General features: G+C 42.2%; 2 protein-coding genes across 4 annotated transcripts in view; one reads left to right on the top strand and one right to left on the bottom strand.

Moving 5' to 3' along the window:
• Window positions 1-19709, bottom strand: part of RAB22A (RAB22A, member RAS oncogene family) — a 50018-nt gene extending 30309 nt beyond the window's left edge. The window contains exons 1-2 of the mRNA XM_087819191.1: window positions 19609-19709; window positions 18620-18699 (exon numbers count right to left, since the gene is read on the bottom strand). Of these exons, the coding sequence (XP_087675317.1) occupies window positions 18620-18699; window positions 19609-19644 (116 nt within the window). The 5' untranslated portion in view covers window positions 19645-19709. The remainder of the gene's footprint in view (window positions 1-18619; window positions 18700-19608) is intronic.
• Window positions 19710-20025: 316 nt separating this feature from the next.
• Window positions 20026-20939, top strand: part of LOC107529433 (serine/threonine-protein phosphatase 4 regulatory subunit 1-like) — a 65761-nt gene continuing 64847 nt past the window's right edge. For 2 of the 3 annotated variants that reach the window (XM_087819188.1, XM_087819187.1), the window contains exons 1-2: window positions 20026-20060; window positions 20202-20246. In XM_087819188.1, the coding sequence (XP_087675314.1) occupies window positions 20054-20060; window positions 20202-20246 (52 nt within the window). In that variant the 5' untranslated portion in view covers window positions 20026-20053. Of the gene's footprint in view, window positions 20061-20201; window positions 20247-20939 lie in introns of those variants that run through there. The other variant, XM_087819190.1, reaches the window with a different exon arrangement.

Here is a 20939-nt window from a genome sequence, read left to right as displayed (position 1 = left end):
TCATTGCTTTTGGGTAAATAGCTAAGGGTGGAATTGCTGGGTCATAGGGTAGATGTAGGTTTAACTTAATACGAAGAGTGCTCCAAAGTAATCCCACCATTTCACACACTCACAAGAAATGGATAAGTTATAATTGCTCCACATTCTCACCAATGTTTTGGTTGTTATTAATTTTAGCAATGGCCTAAGAACAAGGTATGGATGTCCACTTTCAACACTTCTATTCCACTCTGTACTGGAGGCTCAAGCCACTAAAATAAGGAAAAAAAAGAAAAAAGAAAAGGCACAAAGACTATAAAAACAGGTTTGGGGTGTTCGCAGAGACTGTTTGGGTAGACACAGACCTAAACTAAGAAAGATAGTCTGGATTTTTGTCTCACAAGTAATGAGTTGGTGGTAGTAGGATTGGATGTGTGTGTCTGGAAGAACACATGTAGAACAGGCGCTGGAGAACATTTTCTGTAAAGGGCCACACAGTAAATATCTGTAGATCTGCATGCCATGGTCTGTGCCATTTTTGCTGCTATAGCATGAAAGCAGCCATAGACAATATGTAAATAAATTAGCATGGCTGGATTTGGCTCCTGGGTTGCAGGTTTGCTCACTGTGATCTAGAGCCTCAAATTATTTACAATACTTCAATAAATAGTATTTGGAATACAACAAACTATGGACACAAGGAGACAAGTCAGTATAACCAGCAATCAAGCTAAAAGACAGTGAAGAGAAATGCAGGTGGCTCCAGGGAAAGATAGATTGTTTATCAGACATCTTTAAGTTCTATTATGAACTGTTTCACTTACACACAAAAGTAGAATCCATTATCCAACTCTAATAATCATCCACTTTCCACTGTTTTTGTCTTTAGAAGTGGATTTTAAAACAATTATGTCTAATCAGTTTAAGAAAATAAAACAGAAAACTAACATTTTCAGCAAAAAGAAACTAAAAACCTATTGTATATTCTAGAACTTTATGACAGAAAAAAAAAAAAATTCTAAATGCCAACTACCAGTAGTCTGAGAAAGTGAGGAGAGAAAGTGGAGCATAGGTAATATTGATGAGATAATGGCTGAAAATTTTCCAACTTGAGCAGCATCAAACCACAGGTGCAAGGAATACTATGAGCCCAACAGGAAAAGCTCACCTACACACATCAGAAAGCGCTGAAACCCAAGGACAAGGAAATCCTGAAGGCACTCAGAGGGAAAAATGACACATTACTATCAGAGAGCAACACAACTGACACCTGACTTCAATAAAAACACATGAAGCCAGAAGAAAATGGGATACTATATACAGGGTATTCCCCCCAAAATGTATACACAGTTTAACAGCGGATAGCTCAATTCTGAAAATGAGATGTATTTTAATAAACACTGCCTTTATAATTATTCAAAGTGTGTGCATGTACATTTTTTTGGGACACCCTATATTTTCAACCAAGAATTCTATGTTCAATGAAAATAGACCTCAAAAATTATTTTGACCTGCCAAAATAACTAAAATTAAAAACAACTATTGGTGAAGACATGAGACAAGTGGCCTTTTTACATATTGCTAGTGGGAATAAAAAGAATATACAACCACTTTGGAAAAGAACAGTTCTTATGAAGTTAAACATGCCTTTAAACCTACTGTGGTAACCAGCATCCAAGATGGCCCTAAGGATCCGCACTCCTGGTAGTTACGTCATTGTGCAGTCTCCTCCCACTGGGGATGGGGCTGACGCTGTAATCAACGGGCTATTGGGAAATGACAGATGAGGTCATAAAGACACTGTGGCTACACCTTGGGCTCTTACGAATTACTCACTATGAGGAAGACAACTCCCATGTTGTGAGGACACTCAAAGGTCTTAATCCAGTGAAACTGCTCCTGAATTCCTGACCCACAAAAACTGAGAAAATACATGTTCATGCTGTTTTAAGGTAATGTTATACAATGATAAATAAAAAACATAACTATTAACCAGAAATTCAATCCTCAGGTACATATCCTAGAGTAACATGTGTATGTGTCCACAAAAAGAACTATATACAAATATTCACAGCAGCTTTATTCATAAAGCGGGACTCCATTTAAATGTCCACCAATAGGACATTAGATAAACAAATCGTGCTATATTCACAATGGAATACTCCTCAGCAATCAAAAGGAATTATATATGCAAAACATGGATTAATTTGAAAAACAGCATTTTGAGTAAAAAAGCAGCATAAATGAGTACATATGACTCCATTTATATCAAGTTTAAAATCACAAAAAGGTAGGTAGGTTGGTGAGGTGAGGGTGGATATACTAGGAAGGGAGCTTTCAGCGACAATGCAAATGTTTTTTATCTTGATGGTACTTAAACAAGTACAAGGTAAAAACTCACTGAACTACACTTTTTATTATATGTAAATATAAGCTCAACTAAGAAAGGATGATATTAAGACATTTTCGAACAGATAACTAGCTGAACACCAGAAGAGTATATTAAAAAAAAATACAAAATTCTTCAGAACAGAGTAAATAATCCCAGATGAAAGTCAGAAATGCAGGCAGAGTATTAAGCAACAGAAAGAGAAAACATGTGGAGGAAATTGACAGGAATGTTGACTGTATACCAATAATAAATGTCCTATGAGGTCTAAGTTACAAAATTAAAATATGCTATAAGAGCACAAAAGGCAGGAAGCAGAGCAATTGGATTTGAGATCCTTGGATGCAGTAAAAGTAATACCTTATATTAGACTTGAATAAGTCAAGGATGCAAAAGGTAATTTCTACAGTAAACACTTAAAGACTAATAAAAGGATGTATAATTACTGCGAGAACAAAGGGAGAAATATAGCATTAGAAACAAAACCAGCCCAGCCAGGCGTGGCTCAGTGGTTGAGCGTCGACCTAGGATCCAGGCGATCAGGGTTTGATTCCCGGTCAGCGCACATGCTCAGGTTGCGGGCTTGATTTCCAATTGGGGGCGTGCAGGAGGCAGCCGATCAATGACTCTCTCATCATTGATGTTTCTATCTCTCTCTCTCTCCCTCTCCTTTCCTCTGTCTGAAATCAATAAAAGATATATTTTAAAAAAAGATCACTGAGCCACGCCTGGCCAGGCTGGTTTTGTTTCTAATGCAATTATTTCTCCCTTTGTTCTCACGGTAATTATACATCTTTTTATTAGTCTTTAAGTGTTTACTGTAGAAATTACCTTTTGCATCCTTGCATTCTTTTAAAAAAAGAATTTTTTAAAATATATCTTTTGTTGATTTCAGAGAGAGGAAAGGAGAGGGAGAGAGAGAGATAGAAACATCAATGATGAGAGAGTCATTGATTGAGCCCACAACCCGGGCATGTGCCCTGACCAGGAATCGAACCCCGATCGCCTGGATCCTAGGTCGACGCTCAACTGCTGAGCCACACCAGCCGGGCAAAATTCATTGTTTTTAAAACAAACAAAACAAAACAAAACCAAGTTCAATCCAAAAGAACACAGAACATATAGGGTAATTAAAAAGCAAAGTGTAAAACTGTAGGTTTAAACAGAAATAAATCGCTAAGTGTATTAAAAGTAAAATAATTAAATACTCAAAAGTCAAAGTTGGGGAGTTGAGTCCAGTAAAGGTGGTGGTAGCTTGTACTGAAATAGCCCTCACAGATTTATCAAGTAGAAATCAGTGCTACTGGCTGGAGGATGAGGGTCAGGGCTACCAGTATGGTTGGAAATGAAGAGAGGTCCTGGAAAGGAAGACACTGAAGAGGAGGGAGCTGCAAATTTATATAGCAACTCCTCTAAAATCCACGGCTGACTCTTAAACCACACACACAATGGCGGAGCTTCCAAGGACAGCAATAGCTGGAAGGCTGACAAAAGCTGAGTGGAGATGTTAGCTGCTGCTGACTACAGGAAAGAATGAGTTGGGAGTTCGAATCTTGCCAAGTTACGAGGGCCCAGTGAACACCCTGACTGAAAACCCAGATAGGCCATACCTTAAAAGTAAAGATAAGATCCCAGGAATAAGGATTTACCATAAGGCTAAATGCGACACTTCAAAGAACCATCCTAACAATGTGTAAAAGCAAGCTTCCACAACTTCAATTTGACCTTCTACTAAAACAAAACCCAACACTCCTCAGCAGAAGAGAATCTAAAACCTCTGCGACATATCTTCTGCAGTGTCCAGTATATAATAAAAAATTACTAGATATGCAAAAAAATGTAACGTAAGGTCAAGAGAAGAAAGAGTAAGTAGCTACAGATCCTGAGCTAATCCAGATGTTTGCATTAGCAGAAATGTACATTAAAAGTGCCCCTTATAAATATAATTAGGACTTACAGCAAAAGAGCCATACTGGGTGAACAGATGGGGAATCTAAGCATATAAAATAAAAAAAAGAATAAAATGTAAATTCCAGAATTAAAGACAATATCTTAAGGAAAAAAATATATACTAGATGTGCAGAACAGAGAGCAGAAGAAGGAAGCAACAGAACTTAAAGATAAATCAACAGAAATAATGTGATCCTAAGAACTGAGAGAAAAAGATGAACCACCACCCAAGGCCTCGGTCACCTGTGAGGTAGTATCTAACAGTTTATTTAACATATGTAAAACTGGAATTCCATAGGAGGAACAAGAGAATGGGGTAGACAGACTATTTTAAGAAATAATAGCTGACAATGTCCCAAATAATATAATTTCTATTTTTTAAAAATATATCTTTATTGATTTCAGAGAGAGGAAAGGAGAGAAAGAGAGAGAGATAGAAACATCAGTGATGAGAGAGTCATTGATTGGCTGCCTCCTGTACATCCCAGACTGGGGATCGAGCCCGCAACCAGGGCATGTGCCCTGACCAGGAATCGAACCCCGATCTCCTGGATCCTAGGTTGACGCTCAACCGCTGAGCCCATGCCCGGCCAGGCCCAAATAATATAATTTCTGATTCAAGAAACTCAGTGAACCCAGAGTATATTATGCACCTAGAGTATTACAGTAAATTGCTGAAAACAAAAAATAAAGAGATCTTAAAAGCAGCTAGATAATAAAAAGATACACCTACATATGTGCTAAGAATGACAGGCCACTCAGCAGAAACCACAATACAGAAATATTAATGTGAGATGGCTCAAAGAACTAAATGCAAAGCTAAAACTATGAAAAACACACAGGACCTTAGGGCAGGCAGAGCTTACTTAGAGAGGACCAAGAAGGTATAAGCCAAAAAAGACAAAATTGATACCATGGACTTCATTAAAATGAAAGTTCCTCTTCAACAGAAGACGTCATTAAGAAAATGAAAAGGCAAGCCACAGAATGAAAGAAAACATTCACAATAAATAGACTTGCAAAGATATTCGTAATAAATATACCTAGCAAAAGAGTTGTATTTGTAATATATGAAGAATTTCGACAAATCTGTAAGAAATAAGACAAAAACTCCAAATAGAAGTGGGCAAAAGACTTGAATAGTGACTTCAAAAAGATATGACAATGGAATTGCAGATTAAAAGCCCAATGAAATATCATTTTATACATGCTAGGATAACTCAAGTGAAAAAGCCAAATATTGGTGAGGATACAGAATGACCAGAATTATACACATTCCTGGTGGGAGGGTAAAATGATACCACTACTTTGGACAAACTATTTGGCAACTTCTTGTTAAGTTATTTATATAAGTGCCTTCCCTATGAACTAGAAATTCTACTCCTACTTATTCAAAGGAAATGAATGTTTATGTCTACAAAAGGAGTTGTAAGATAATTTTCACACCACTGATATTCAAAATAACCCAAAGCTGAAAACGACCTGGATGTCTATAACCAGAATGAATAAACTAACTGTTATCTAATTGTATAAGAGAATATTACTCACCAATTTTTAAAAAAAGGCCTATGCTAAAAGCAACAGCATGCTTGAATCTTCAAAACATTGTTTTATGGGGAAGAAATCAAACACCAAAGAGTACATTCTGTAATATGTCATTTATGTGAAATTCAAGAACAGACAAATTATAGGGACTGAGATGACTACAGTGGTTTCTTATGGGGAGTAGAATTCAAATAAGGAACTTACAGATGGGATGGAAATTTCTGGTGGTGGTTACATGGAGTATACTTTACCAAAATGAGATCATACACTGCTAACAAGACACACCTAAATTATAGAGGAAGGTTAAAAGCAAAAGGAGAAAAAGATGCAACACTCAAATGCTGACCAAAGTTAACAGTGACTTTATATTAATAACAAATTAGACTTCAAGACAAAATGTATTTCTAGAGCTAAAGAGTGCATTTCAGAATGTTAGAAGGTTGTATTATCAGTAAGACATAAAATTCTAAATTTGTAGATACTTAATGTAGCTGCAAGATCGGTAAAGTAAAACTGAGAATGAAAAGGATAAAAAGAGGAAAACAAGCTGGCGGGGCAGGTAACAGCTGCACCTGCCGCCTCCCGCAACCACATCAAAATTACAACTAAAATACAGAACCACCAGCAATCAGAGCCTCCTGAGATCCAACTCAACAGAAGCCCTACAACCAGGGAACTGAAGAAGCACCCAGACCGGTAGGAGGAGTGGAAACGTGGCCGTGGGTCTGCACCTGGTGACGCAGGTAAACCCGGGAGGGACATCTCCTCGGTGGAGGTTTCCCCAAGGAGCAGGGGTCCCAGCCCCACTGCAGGCCCCCAGCCCAGGGTTCCAGGACTGGGAAGAGATGTTGCACAACCTCGGGCTGTGAAACCAGTGGGGACTGTCCCTGAGGGTCACGGAGACTGCGGGAGCCCCAGCAGCTCCTCCTAAAGGGCCCGTGCACAACTCGCTCGGATGCGCTCCCTCTGAGCCCAGTGCCGGGCAGCAGCTTGAAAGGACCCGGGACACTTGGGGAGGAACTAACCTGCCTGAGATCCCGGCGAGAGCTGGAGGGGCGGCTTCCTCCCGGGCAGAAGAGCTGGCAGAGGCCATGGCTTCTGTGGCGAGTCCTCCCCACACACAGCCGGCAGGCAGGCGCCATATTTAAGTCGCCAGCACTTGACTCTCACCTTTGGCCCCGCCCTGTGATTCCCAGAGGCCCCGCCCCTCCCCACCTGCAGCTCATCCAGGCCATTTCTGTGCAAGGGGCCTCTAGAGCTTCACACTTACGACTTTCCTAAAATCGCTCAAACAAGCAGCAGCATGCTCCATATGGCTTGATAAGCGGCCCCAGGCCTGGCACTAGTGGCTGCCTACATTGGTTCATAGCTTGGCCTCTCCTGTACACCTCCAAGCCCAGCACAAGTAGCAGCCAAATATGGTTTGCTGTGTAGCTCATGCTGGGTGGCCCTGGGCAAGGCACTGGCAGAGGCTGACTTGCACCACCTGGGAGGCCCCAGAGACAGTACACCTGGTGGTCAGACTCAACCTCGCTGGATTACAATCCTACCACAACCACAAGTGACACACTCAAGGGGCGCATTTGGTGAACACCAAAGCCCCACTGAAGTAAATCCTGACCCATAGGGGTGTCTCCAGCACAGCAGCTCTTTGGCTGTAGTTGCAGCTGGTGCTCACAGCTGATTGGCCTGGGGATCAGTTCCTCCCAGTGACGCCAACAGCAACCAAGGCTCAACAGGACAGTGCACACAGCCCACACAGGGAAGCACTTAGAAGGCCCAGCTCCGGTGACTGGGGAGGCTGAGCCACTGGACCCTACAGGACATCTACTACACAAAGCCACTCTACAAATTCCAGGAGACACAGCAGCTCTACCTAATATATAGAAACAAACACCTAGAAGCAGCCAAAATGTGGAGGCAAAGAAACATGTCACAAAGGAAAGAACAGAAGAAATCTCTAGAAGAGGAACTAAATGAAATAGATCCAAGCAAGCTAACAGAGAGTTCAGAATTTTGTTTATAAGGATGTTTAAGCAGACTATTAGGGAAATAACTGAGAAAATAGATAACATAATAAAGTACCAATTTGAAATGAAGGCTACATGAACTGAAATGAATAATTTACAGGGAATCAACAGTAGAGTAGAGGACGCTGAAAATCAAATCAGCAATTTGGAACATGAGAAAACAAAAAACACCCAACCAGAAGAGCAAAAAGAAAAAAGAATTGAGAAATATGAAGATAGTATAAGGAGCCTCTGGGACAACTTCAAGAGGCCCAACATTCGTATTATTGGGGTGCCAGAAGGAGAAGAAACAGACCTATTTGAAAAATAATTACAGAAAACTTCCCCTACCTGGGGAAAGAAATAGACTTACAAGTCCACGAAGCACAGAGGGTCCCAAACAAGAGGGACCCAAAGAGGCCCACACCAAGACACATCATAATTAAAATGCCAAAGGTTAAAGACAAACAGAGAATCTTAAAGGCAGCAAGAGAAAAGCAGTTAGTTACCTACAAGGGAGCAACCATACGACTGTCAGCTGGTTTCTCAACAGAAACCTTGCAGGCCAGAAGGGAGTGGCAAGAAATATTCAAAGTGATGAAAAACATGGAACTACAACCAAGATTGCTCTACCCAGCAAAGCTATCATTTAGAACTGAAGGTCAGATAAAGAGCTTCACAGATAAGAGCTAAAGGAGTTCATCACCACCAGACCAGCACTACAGGAAAAGTTGAAGGGTCTTCTTTAAGAAGAACCTAATGAATAAAAGAATCTGACGAACTAAATAGATCCAGAGACACTGATACATGCAACAGACAATCATATTTCAGAGGAAAGAGGGAAGGGGGGTGGAAGGCGGGAAGAAATTAACCAACGGACACAGTCAATAACAGGGTGAAGGCCTGGGGGTGGGTGGGAGAGAGGTGGAGGGGGTCAATTGGGGGGGAAAAATGGGCCACCTGTATACTCTCAACAATAAAGATAAATTAAAAAAAAAAAAAAAAAAGGATAAAAAGACAAATACACAAGCATAGTGGGAGATTTTAACCACTTCCCTTAGTAACTGATGGATTCAGGTAAACCAAAAAACCTCAGCAAGTTTAACAGAAAAAATAAACAACATGATTCATAAATCTGACCTGATTCCATTCATAGAACACAGCGAAGTACACAATCTTCTCAAACACATATGGAACACTGATCAAAATCAACATATTTGGGCCACATAGAAAATGTTATAATATTTTAAAGGATTTAAATCATTTCAACTATGCTCTCTCACTTTAATATATTATGCCAGTAATTAACAAAGTTAACTAGAAAATTTCCCTATGTTTGGAAATTGAGAAACACACATCTAAATGACACCTAGATCAAAGATGAAATAATATTAGATATTAAAAAATATTTTGAACTAAACAATAATGAAATTATGATATATAAAAGATTGTTGGATTTAACAAAAGCCATAGTTAAGGTTTTAAAATATAAGGAATAAAAATGAAAGAACTAAAGATTGAAAATCAGTGAGATAATTATGTATATCAAGAGGTTAGAAAAAGAACCACACACTGAACGGGACAGAAACAATAAATCAGAGTAGAAATTAATGAAATAGAGAGCAGACATACTCTAGAGTTGATAAAAGGCAAAACTAATGTGAAAAATGTAAAAGGGCTATCAGTATAGAATCTAAACATCTCTATGCCAATAAATGGAGAAAGTATATTTTCAAGTCAAAATTCCTAAAAAAACAAAACAAACCCACAATCAAAACCAATACAAGAAATCTGAATATGAATAATCTTACAACTATCAAAGAAACTAACTACTTAATCTCTATTACACAAAGACAACTCGTAGCTCAGAAGGCATCACTGATGAATTTTCCTAATTATTTAAGGAAGATATAAGAGAAATTTTATAAAACTCTTCCACACTAGTGTTATAAGGCAAGCACAACCTTGATACCAAATCTGATATGTACTTTATAGAAAGGAGTATTACATGACAATCTCACAAATATACACAAAAATCCCCCCAAAGGATAGGAAACTAAAGCCAGCGACATATAAAAAGAATATGTATCATGATCTCACTGGATTTATTTCATGAAAATTCAACAATGTAATTTACCCCATTAACAGCATAAAAGAATAATTATGTGTTCAACCCAATAGATTAGAAAAATCTTTTTTTTTAATCCTCATCCTAGGATATTTTTTCCATTGCTTTTGAGAGAGAGACAGAGAGAGAGAGAGAAACATCAATGTGAGGGAGAGAGAGACACATCAATTGGTTGCCTCCTGCACGTGCCCCGACCTGGGCCGGATATGGAGCCTGCAACCGAGGTATGTGCTCTTGCTCTTGAAATAAAGATATTTCAAACCCGGGACCCTCCAGTCTGTGGGCCGAAACTCTAACCAGAGCCAAACTGGGTAGGGCAGAAAAATCTTTTGATTCTTTCGTTATTCATGTAAAAAAAAATCCAGCAAATGATGAAAAGATGGACACTTCTGTAATGTGGTAAGGGGTATGCACAAAAACCTGCAAGTATATTTAATGGGATGATAGGGAAAGCTTTTCCTCTAAGAAAATACGTACTTTTCCCTCTAAGTAGAATAAGATAAGAATATCCAGTACCACCATTTCTATTCAACACCGTACTGGAGATCATACCTGATTCAATAAAATAAGAAATAAAAAGTTTAAAGATTAGAAATGAAGATATTTCAAAGCAATATTATTTAGCACATTAATAGCATAAAACTGAATTACAACATCAAACCCCGTGGGGTAAATCTCATGAAAGATTTGCAAGTCCACTACACAGAGAAGCAGAAAAAATACTGAGAGAAAATAAAAAAGCCTAATGAATGAAAGCATAATCTATGTTCACATATTAGAAGATTCAATATCATGAAGATGTCATTTCTTTCCAAACCAACCTATAAATTCAGTGGAATGCCAATCAAAAATACAGTGAGAATGAGTGGTTGGTGTGTGTGAAAACAGACAGGGTGATTTTTAATGTGTATACGGCAATGTTCCAGGCCAGTAACAGTCAAGACATTCTTTAACAATAACACAGAAGATTCACATCATGGACATCAGGACTTACTACAAAGATACAGAAATTAAGAAACAGTGATATTGGTACACGCACAGAGAAAAAAAGACTAATAGTCTCTTTAAAAGACCACTAAAGAATAGAAAGTGCACTGTGACCCCACCGGGTGGCACAGTTGGTTGGAGTGTTGCCCCATATACCAAAAAAGGTTGTGGGTTCGATTCCTAGTCAGGGCATATACCTAGGTTTCGGGTTCCATCCCTGGTTGGGAAGCATACATAGGGCAACCAGTTGATGTTTCCCTCTCACATTGATATTTCTCTCTCTCTCTCAGTCCCTTCCTCTCTCTCTCAAATCAATAAACATATCTTCAGGTGAGGATTAAAAAATTTTTTTTAATGTATTGTGGATTTTATAAGATGCAGAAATAAAATATATGACAATAGCAAAAAGGACAAGAAGGGAAATGAAAACACTGTATACTTTTGTAAGGTGCTTAATGCTATATGCGAAATTGTATATTAATTGAAAGCAGACTGATAAAGAACTATACTGTACATTCTAGTATAGTCACTAAAACAATAAAACAAAGAGGTGCAGCTAATAAGCCAATAGTGCAGACAAAATGGAATCATTAACATGGTGCAAACAAAAATATACCAAGATGGTAGATTTAAGCCAAAACATATTGATAGTTATAATAAAAATTATCTAAACGAGTACTTTACAACAGAGCCTTCTAAAATGAAGACTGAAAGGTAGCTAGTATGACTGAGGGGATGCATATTAAATTTTAACTTAAATTTCAATAAAGCCACGTGTCTATTGACAATTGTATTAAATAGTGCAGGTCTTCTGAACACTCCAATTAAAAGGCAGAGACTGTCAGATTATATAAAAGCAGGACCCATAATGCTGTCTGTAAGAAACCCACTTTAAATACATGGATATAAAGAGGGTGAATGTAAATGGATGGTAAAAGACACACAACCACTAATCAAGAGAGCTGAACAGCCTGTATTAACATGTGGCAAAACAGAATTCGGAACCACAACCATTACGAGGGAGTAAGAGAGGCATTACATGATGGTGAAGGGGTCAAGTTATCAAGAAAAACAATGCTACATGTATATACAATACACTGAATAATAAGAGCTTCAAAATACATAAACAAAAATAGATTAAACAGAAAGAGAAATAGGCAAATCCTTAATTACAGGTGAATCTCAAACACTTTTTAAAAAAAATGTTTTTTTATTGACTTTTAGAGAGAGAGGAAGGGAAAGGGATAGAGGGATAGAAACATCAATAAGAGAAACATCATCAATCAGCTGCCTCCTGCACGGCCCCACTGGGGATCAAGTCCGCAACCCGGACATGTGCCTTGACTGGAAATTGAACTGTGATCTCTTGGTTGCTAGGTCAACACTCAACTACTGAACCACACTGGCCGGGCACACTCCCCTCCCCCCCCCCCAAATCCTCACCTGAGGACATGCTTAGAGACAGGAAGGGGGAGACAGTGGGAGAGAGAAACATCGATTGGTTGCCTTCCGTGTCCTCCCCGATTGGGGATCAAACCTGAAAGCCAGGTATGTACCCTGACCAGGTTTGATGTACCCTGACCAGAATCAAACCCACAACCTTTTGGTGCATGGGACGACAATGCTCCACCAACTGACCCACTAAACACTTCTTTTACTGGAAATAAGAGGGTTTCAGTAAGGATACAGAAGACAGGAACAGTGCTCTCAACCAAGATGACTTATTCAACATTCACAGAACACTACACAACAGCAGCAGAACACATTCTTTCCTAGTATACATGGGACATTCACAAAAACCACATTATAGGCCATAAACTAAATGTCAAATGTAAAAGGTTTGAAATAATAGCGAGGTACATTCTCTGGTAACAACAAATTTAAACTAGAAACCAATAATTGAAAAATTTCTGGAAAATCCCCGAATAACTGGAAGTTAGAAAACACATTTTTAAAACTCGATCACGTCAAACAAGTCACAAGGGAAATAAATACTTTGAACTAAATGGAAATGAAAACGCAACATGAAAATCTGTAGCATTCACTTAAACCAGTACTTACAGGGAAATTTATAGTTCTAAATGCTCATATAAAAAAACAAAAAAGGTCTTAAAAATCAATATTCTAAACTTCCAGCTAAAAAACCAAAAAAACACACACACACAAAAAGGAATGAATTGAGCCAAAATCAGTAAAAGAAGGGGAAAAGACCCATCAAAATAAAATTTAAAAATCAATGAAACAGAAAAGAGAAATATTAATAAAATAAAAAACTGGTTCTTTAAGCAGACCATTAAAATTGATGTATTTATCAATTAGGAGCTGAACAGATCCTAAAGACATTAAAAGGGTAACAGAGGAATATTATAAACAGCTTTATTCCAAGAAATTGGAAAAAAAAACCCCATAGATACAAAGGAAAAATTCCTTAAAAGATACAAACTACCAAAGCATACTCAGGAAGAAATGAACTAGGCCTATATCTAGTTAGGAAATTGAATCTGTAGTTAAAATTTTTCTGACAAAGACAGCTCCTTGCTCAGGTGGGCTTCACTGGTGAACTATACCAAACCTTTAAGAAAGAAACAGTATCAATTCTACATAAACTCTTCCAGAAAAGTGGAAGAGGAAGAAACACTTCTCATCTTCTTTTACGATGCCCTGATACCCAATCTAGAGAAAGATATTAGAGAAAACTACAGATCAATATCCATCGTGAAATGGAGGCAAAAATCCTTAGCAAAATTTTAGTAAATCAAATCCAATAACGTATTAAAATAGTAATAACCAAGAGAAATTTATCCTAGGAACACAACATTGGTTTAATATTTTAATAGATTGTTGTAATTCACTATTTTAAGACTAAAAAAGAAAAAACGTAAGAACAGTTCAAAAGATGTAAAAAACTACCTGACAGAATTCAACAAAATTTGTGATAAAAAAAATCTCATTGTTTTAGGGGTAGACAAGAACATTCGACGCCGGATCATGTGGGTACCTATAAAAAAAATAGAGGCCGCCTGGCTGGTGAGACTCAGTAGTTGAGCATTAACCCATGAACCAGGTGGTCATGGTTTGGGGCGCATGCCTGGGTTGTGGGCTTGACCCCCAATGACTCTCTTTCATCACTGATGTTCCTATCTCTCTCTTCCTCTCCCTTCCTCTCTCTGAAATCAATTAAAAAAATATATATATATTAAAAAACAAACAACACAAATCTAGAGCCCAGCCATCTCACTTACTGATAAAAGACTGAATGCTTTCCCCCACGGTTGGAAATAAGGTAAGACTGTCTTTCCTAACAGTTCAAAATAAAGTACTAGGGCTCTGGCCAGTTTGGCTGAGTGGTTAGAGCATCAGCCCTGGACTGAAGGGTCCTGGGTTTGATTCAGGCCAAGGGAATGTACCTTGGTTGCAGGCTCCATCCAGGACCCTGGTACAGGAGGCAACTAATCGATGTCTCTCTCTCACATCAATGTTTCTCTCTCTCTTCCCCCCTTCCACTCTCTCTGAAAAGCAATGGAAAAAATTTCCTCAGATGAGAATTAAAAAAAAACAAAGTACTAGAGGTCCTAGCTAATATAATAAGACAAGTAAAAGAAATAAAAGGCATATAGATTGGAAAGGAAGAAGTAAAATTTTTTATAATTGTCAACTTTTTCTCATCCCAGCACACTTGAGGATACAATATGCTCCCATTAGTGAATGCAGCTCACTACCACGGTGACTTTAATGGGGGCCATGTCTTCCTTGGTGTATATATACTGTGGGAGGAGGGGCCATAGGCATGTATACATCTGAAAAAAGCCTCAGCTTTGAAAATCCCTGCTATGGATGCAACCTGAAGCCACAAAATGAATTAGGTTACCAAGCAAGAATCTGAAATCAGCGGGGTCTAGCTGGGAATTGTACATAGAAAGGGAGGATCATGGGATGAAGAACCACGAGACTGAAGTCCCCATGAAGGTAAGAAGATAACGGGAGTATGGTGTAGGGAAGGCAGAAAATCTGAGCAGTTTATACCTGAGACCCTCAAGTTCTTCCATCTGGGCCATCTCCCTCATTTATATTCTTGCCAGGCCCCTGTTGGCAATGGAGTTTGCAACTTTTAGAGGGGCCAAAAGAAGAACTTGAATCTTAACAAATAAACAGGCACTTATCCAGGGGACAAAGAAAAGGTCCCCCATGCAGAAGGAACAGTATGTGTAAAGCACACATGTTGCAAAGGGTATTACTTGGGGTGTGTGTGCATGGGGAGGAGGGAGAAGTGAACAAGAACAGCACGGTGGAAGCAGGTGAGATGAGGCTGGGTCCAGACTGGGAGAGGTATCCCCTGTCAAGGTTTTGAGCAGGGGAAATCAGACTTGTTTTTAAAGAGCCTTAAACAGCAATGAGAACTGGGTGGAAGTGGGACAGAAGGTGGCACAACAGTCTAGGTAAGGCAGGATAAGGGCTTCTAGCTGTGGGATAGTGAGGAGGGGCCTGGTCCCAGTAACTGGACAGAGGTAGACTGTGCTAGGGAAGTAGAATGGGTGGGTGGAGAAGGGTGTGATGACAAATGGAATCTGAACACAGTACTAATACCAACCACCAATACTCACTGCACACTTCCTGTACACATCCAGTGTGTCCCCAACTATCCCAGGAGGCAGGCATGACTATCATCTCCCAATCACCAAGAGGGAGGCTCAGTCAATTGCCTGGAAGTTCTCCCAGCTGGCACATGGTTGAGGCCCTGATTTAAGTCCAGGCAGGATGGTTCTTCAGGGTTCATGGTCTTCCCCCATTTGGCCCATTAGGGAAGGGCATGAATATGGGAGTGAGGGATACAGGAATTGAGGAGGGATTGACATCGAGTTCTGCAGGAGACAAGGTCCAGATCATGGCTTGGAAATAGGGGACTGGTCCTTAGGAGAAAGGCTGGAGAAGCAGACTTTGAGTCTACCTACACAGGTGGAGCTGAGCTGTGGAAGGGAATGAGAGCAAGACACAGCTTGGGGAAGACTACCATGTACTAAGTAAGTGGGAGTAAAGTCAGGAGAGAACAGTGAGGGAGCCTGGTCATGAACACAGGAAGAGAAGTAGGAAAGACACAGGAGTTTCATTCCAAGGCATTGTGTGATGTGGGAGCCTCCACTCATCTCCAGGGCCCAGCCCCAGCTGCCTCACCAGCTTCCTGGTCACCCCTCCAACATGCCCTCCCCCATGCCACTCACCTCCCTCAACACCACCTAGTTAACTTTCACTCTTCAAAAACTTTTTTCCTTAAACTTTTATTGACGTATAATCCACTCATTTTTCAGTATTTAAATATCAGGGCTTCCAAGTGTTCAATACCTTCACTGTTCCCTTAGGAATCAGTCATTTCCTTAAGCATATGTTAGGCCCCTTATATGCTCTCACTCCACACTTCGTGGTTTTTTTTTAACGAGTCAAACTTCCATTTTATTGACAAATACAAAAAATGCCTCCTTTGCATGTTATATATTTTTTCCTTAAAAGGCTTCTGAGAGTCAGGTAGATGAAAAGCTAAGAATGTGTTTCAGCTTTTATAGTGAACCTTTTAGAAAAGGTTTAATAACGTAAGTCACCACATCAGACAGAGAACATATGGTCCCACAATCATTTTTAGATCTATAGCTCATAAAAATAATTAGACTCTGCACTGGTCTGCTCAAACAGAAGCTTAAAAATGTTTTAAGAAAATGGTCAAATAAATCACTTCCTGTATACAACTTATAGACTCTCCTCCCTGTAGGTCAGGTCCATGAAGGCAGATGCCAAGTTTATCTAAATCAGGGATTGGCAAACTTTTTCTGACAAGGGCCAAACAGTAAACATCTTCAGCGTTTCGGGCCATAGGGTCTAAGTCATGACTATTCAGCTCTGCCATTGGAGCCCCAAAGCAGTGGAGACAATATGTGAATGAATGGACGTGACTGTTTCAATAAAGCTTTATTTACAAAAACAGGAGTGCCTAGTTCTCTTCCTATGGCCATAGTTTGTTGACCCCGGGTCTAAATCACCAGCAGCCAATTTAGCACTTGGAATATAATTTTTTCTTTAATGAAGGAAAAAAAAAGTCACCGGTTTTGGTAGTTAGATGGAAACTGATACTCAGGGGAGGTGGTTTGAGTGGAATGGTGGGGGTGGAATTGAGATAACAGCGGTTCGAGAAGTAAGCTTCAGTCGAGGAAGTAGTAACTTCTCTTTTAAGAGCTTCACAATTTGGGCGGCAGGCTTGGAGAATTGTACTGTCTTCATGGACAGGTACATTAGGAGCATGTTTGCATGCTGTGACAAGGCAGGGCTGGGGAAGAAAAGGGAGAACTGAGGAAGAGGGCGGCTCCAGGGCTCAGGTGTGTGGGAGGTGGGTCATGACAGAGGAAGACACCTGCTGAGGATGAGGGAACAAGGAAGGTGGAAGGAAATAAGGGGAAAGTCTTGTATTCCTTTCTCCTGTGAAATGTGAGCCAAGGCCATCTGGTGAGGAGTAGGATCGAGGAGGTTAGAAGCCCAGCATGCGTCAGACTGGGAGGGCTGGCAAACAGGAAGGAGGGGACACCCAGGACAGGGCTTTGGGCCTCACAACTGCCACAAACATACCTTTCACTTTTCTCTCCTTATTTGAGGGAGCACTTGGGTACTTCAGAGCTGTGTTTTCAGCTCTGACTAGGTATCAGGTGTGTCACTGACTGAGTCACCAGCACTTCCTGCTATCATTTCCTGTCACTTCACTTTCCCATGCAGGTAGCAACGGACCAGCTCTGAGGAGGATGAGGTCATGCTTTAAACATGCTATAAACAGTTCTTTTTTGGAGGATATTGAAAGTCATTTGAATTTTGGACAGTTAGTGGTAGTTTCACCTCCAGGCCTTCAAATGTGTATGTGTATGCAGTAATATGTTTCTCTATCAGGCAGAATTGACCTCCTCTTTCAATGGAACCATTTGATTGGGGGTTTGTAGTAAAAAGGAACCATTTGCTTGGAGGTCTGCAGTAAAAATAGCATTAAAGCAATTTAATTTTACAAGCCTAACACAGTATTAAACACAACTCACAGAGAAAGTATTAATATTATATTTAAATACCCTGACAGGTTTTCTGAGTCAAAAACCTACTTCCAGTCAATGTCACTTATCCGAAGAACCAGACACCCTAAAAAAAACCTTACATTTCAACATTCATTAATTAACCAATTATCACTACTAGAGCACGAATGTGTGAGAAGGGTTCAGGATCTACTCTTTGACTTTGCAGGAAGAATGAAAATCATCAAAATGTCTTTTGGTTGACATGTGTGAAAAAATACCCAGTATCCAGACCTGTTTTTTTCTGCCTTATTTCAAGGTGTAACTACTGCTGAGACATAGACCGAAGGTTCTATGTATCTTCTAGACTTTAATTCCTATTTTCATTTTGAAGTTTTCACTCCTCACAAATCAAAAGGTAATTTTCTTAAAACACAGCAATCCTCACTGTACTCGATCTCAAGTTCTTCCAGAGATGACAGGAACCAATGTCTCCGAATTCACTAGCATGTACAACGGTGAGGCCTACCCCGGAACACACTTATTTGGAAGGACTTTTGACACATCATGAGATATATATTCAATAAATTTCATCTCTTACCCTATAGTTGGGTTGATGTTCGGATCAAAACTGTCTTCCACAAACCGCCATACAATACTTGATTTGCCCACACCGGTATCCTGAAAGAGAATGGTATGGATGAGTAAGGGCTAGCTGCTTGCAGATCCAAAAAGCTACCTTGTGCCATAAGTTCAGGATTTCAGAAAACTCATCTTGGGTAAATTTTTAGAAGTTAAGGGACACAATGGAGGTTTTCATAAGGATTCAATGGGAGTAATTAGGAGATTTCAAATGTATTGTAGGAGAGGGGTTTTGCCGTTTTTAAGACTTTAGAAGCTTCGAAACACCCCGTTTCTGCTTCGTGTGAACACCGACAAACTCACTTTCTTTTTAACTGTATAAAGTAAACTAGGAACTTTTGCATTACTTCTGGGTAGTCCCGGGCTGATCCCAGCCCCTCCCTGCTGCATGGGACAGGAAAGGCTAGTTTTGGGACCAGAGCAACTCCAGGAAGCGCGCTCCGAAATGGCACCACTGCCCCTAAGAGACAGGAAGCGATGGCTTCACAGTTTTGGGGTTTTCGGCTTTGAACGTCCTTCCAGGAAAATAAGTGAGAAGTGTCAGGGTGAGCCCACAAGTTCAAAAACACCAAAATGACGGGGAAGGAGACTCATGCTGCTTGCAGAACCCAAGGACCAGTTGTTGGTCTTACTTCGGGAGACTTGGCCAACTCTAGTACCTGGGTAGGAAACTACTTACAGCTACTCTTAACCTAGATGCAAGGGGGAGGCAGGGAGAGCTCTTGGCTTTGGGGGGGCGGGAAGAGCCCTGGGGTTGCAACAGGGGCGGGGGAGGGTCGCTCCCGCCAGCAGGACCCTCAGCACCGGGCTCAGGAAGGGTCCCGGGCGGAAGGCGGCGCCCGCGCGGAGGCTGGGGGCAGGGCGGACGGGACGTGGGCAAGCCTGGTCCCCGGCCGCGCGGCCCGCCCGGCCTCCCGCCGCCCTCCCGGCCGGCCCGCCGCCACTCACCCCCAGCAGACACACTTTGAGCTCCCTCAGCGCCATGGCCGGGAGCCCGGGCGCGGGCCCGCCGCCGCCCTAAGTGGAGGAGGGACAGGCCAGGCCCAGCACGGGCATTCCGCGGCGTCGCCGCACGGCCCAGCCCCGGCCGCGGGGCGCGCAGACGCGGCGGCCGCCCGTTAGCCCGCCCTCGGCCCGGCCCGGCCGCCACCCGCCGCGCGGGACCCGCCTAGCAGCCGGGACGGTGCCGGGGCCTCCCGAGCGCCGCTGCCGCCGCCATCTTCGGACGCCGGCCGGGTCACCTGACCTCCTCGCCCACCTCGGCAGCCACCTTCGCCGCGAGGGCGGGGCGCTGCTGGCGCCGCGAGGCGGGGAGGGAGGCGTGGATCCGGGGGCGTGGCCGGCGGCGGGGGCGTGGCTCCGCCACAGGCCACGCCTCCAGGCCCATCCCAAGATGGCGGGTAAGTGGGGCTGGGCACCGGGGGCGCCCCCTTCCTCCTCAGCGGCGACCCCCCAGCGAGGCCCGGGGACCCCCCCTCCCCGCCCGCCGCTGAGCCCGCTGCCGCAGCCCCCTCGTAACTCCTGTGTCTCTTGGTTTTCAGAGATCCCCCTGTACTTTGTGGACTTGCAGGATGACTTAGACGATTGTAAGTAACAGTTGGGGCGCCCCCACCCCTCCCTGGGAGCTTTTCTCAACAATTCTGGGTGCACGGACCGTCAGGGTGGTGCTACAAGCCGGATCCTCCTTGTTGGGACCCTGGGAGTGGGACCCCCAACTGTCTTGATCCGCTGGTGGTGGCTCCTCCTCCCTGGGCGGGGCGGCCGAGGATGGGGAGCCCTCCCCTCGGGTGAGGAGTTTGGTTGTTGGGAAACTTCTGACTTCCTGTCTCCTCCTCTTCGTCATCCTCCTCCTCTAGCGGAGGCCCGGGGTGGGTGGGGGGAGACGGCCTCCTTGGGGGCGCGGGGGCTTCCCCAGGGCCTCTGCTTGCGCCCCGGGACCTTGCGGAACGGAGTGGGGGTGTCCTGCGCTCCGCGCCGCCGGCCCCGGGACCCCGCAGACCTCCCCGCGTCCTTGGCACACGCCCAGCTCCGTCTCTGGTCCTCGGTTGATCACTGGCACCCATATTCCTGGGATGGGTCTCCTTCACTTGCCCCTGCCTGCCCCCTCCTTTCCTTTGGAATCCCTGTAAGGACTGATGGCTGGGGGGATGTCCTGGAAGTGCGAGTTCGCTTTTGTGGGAATGAAGGTTTCCTCTCCATTCATCAAAGGTTTCTTGAGCACCTACTTGTTCTGGATCTAAACAGATGAACCAGAATGCGGGAGGGTGCTCAGGGAGCTG

This window comes from Miniopterus natalensis, chromosome 7, assembly GCF_054644295.1.
Source record: "Miniopterus natalensis isolate mMinNat1 chromosome 7, mMinNat1.hap1, whole genome shotgun sequence".
NCBI lineage: Eukaryota > Metazoa > Chordata > Mammalia > Chiroptera > Miniopteridae > Miniopterus > Miniopterus natalensis.
This window is presented reverse-complemented; position numbering and strand designations above follow the sequence as displayed.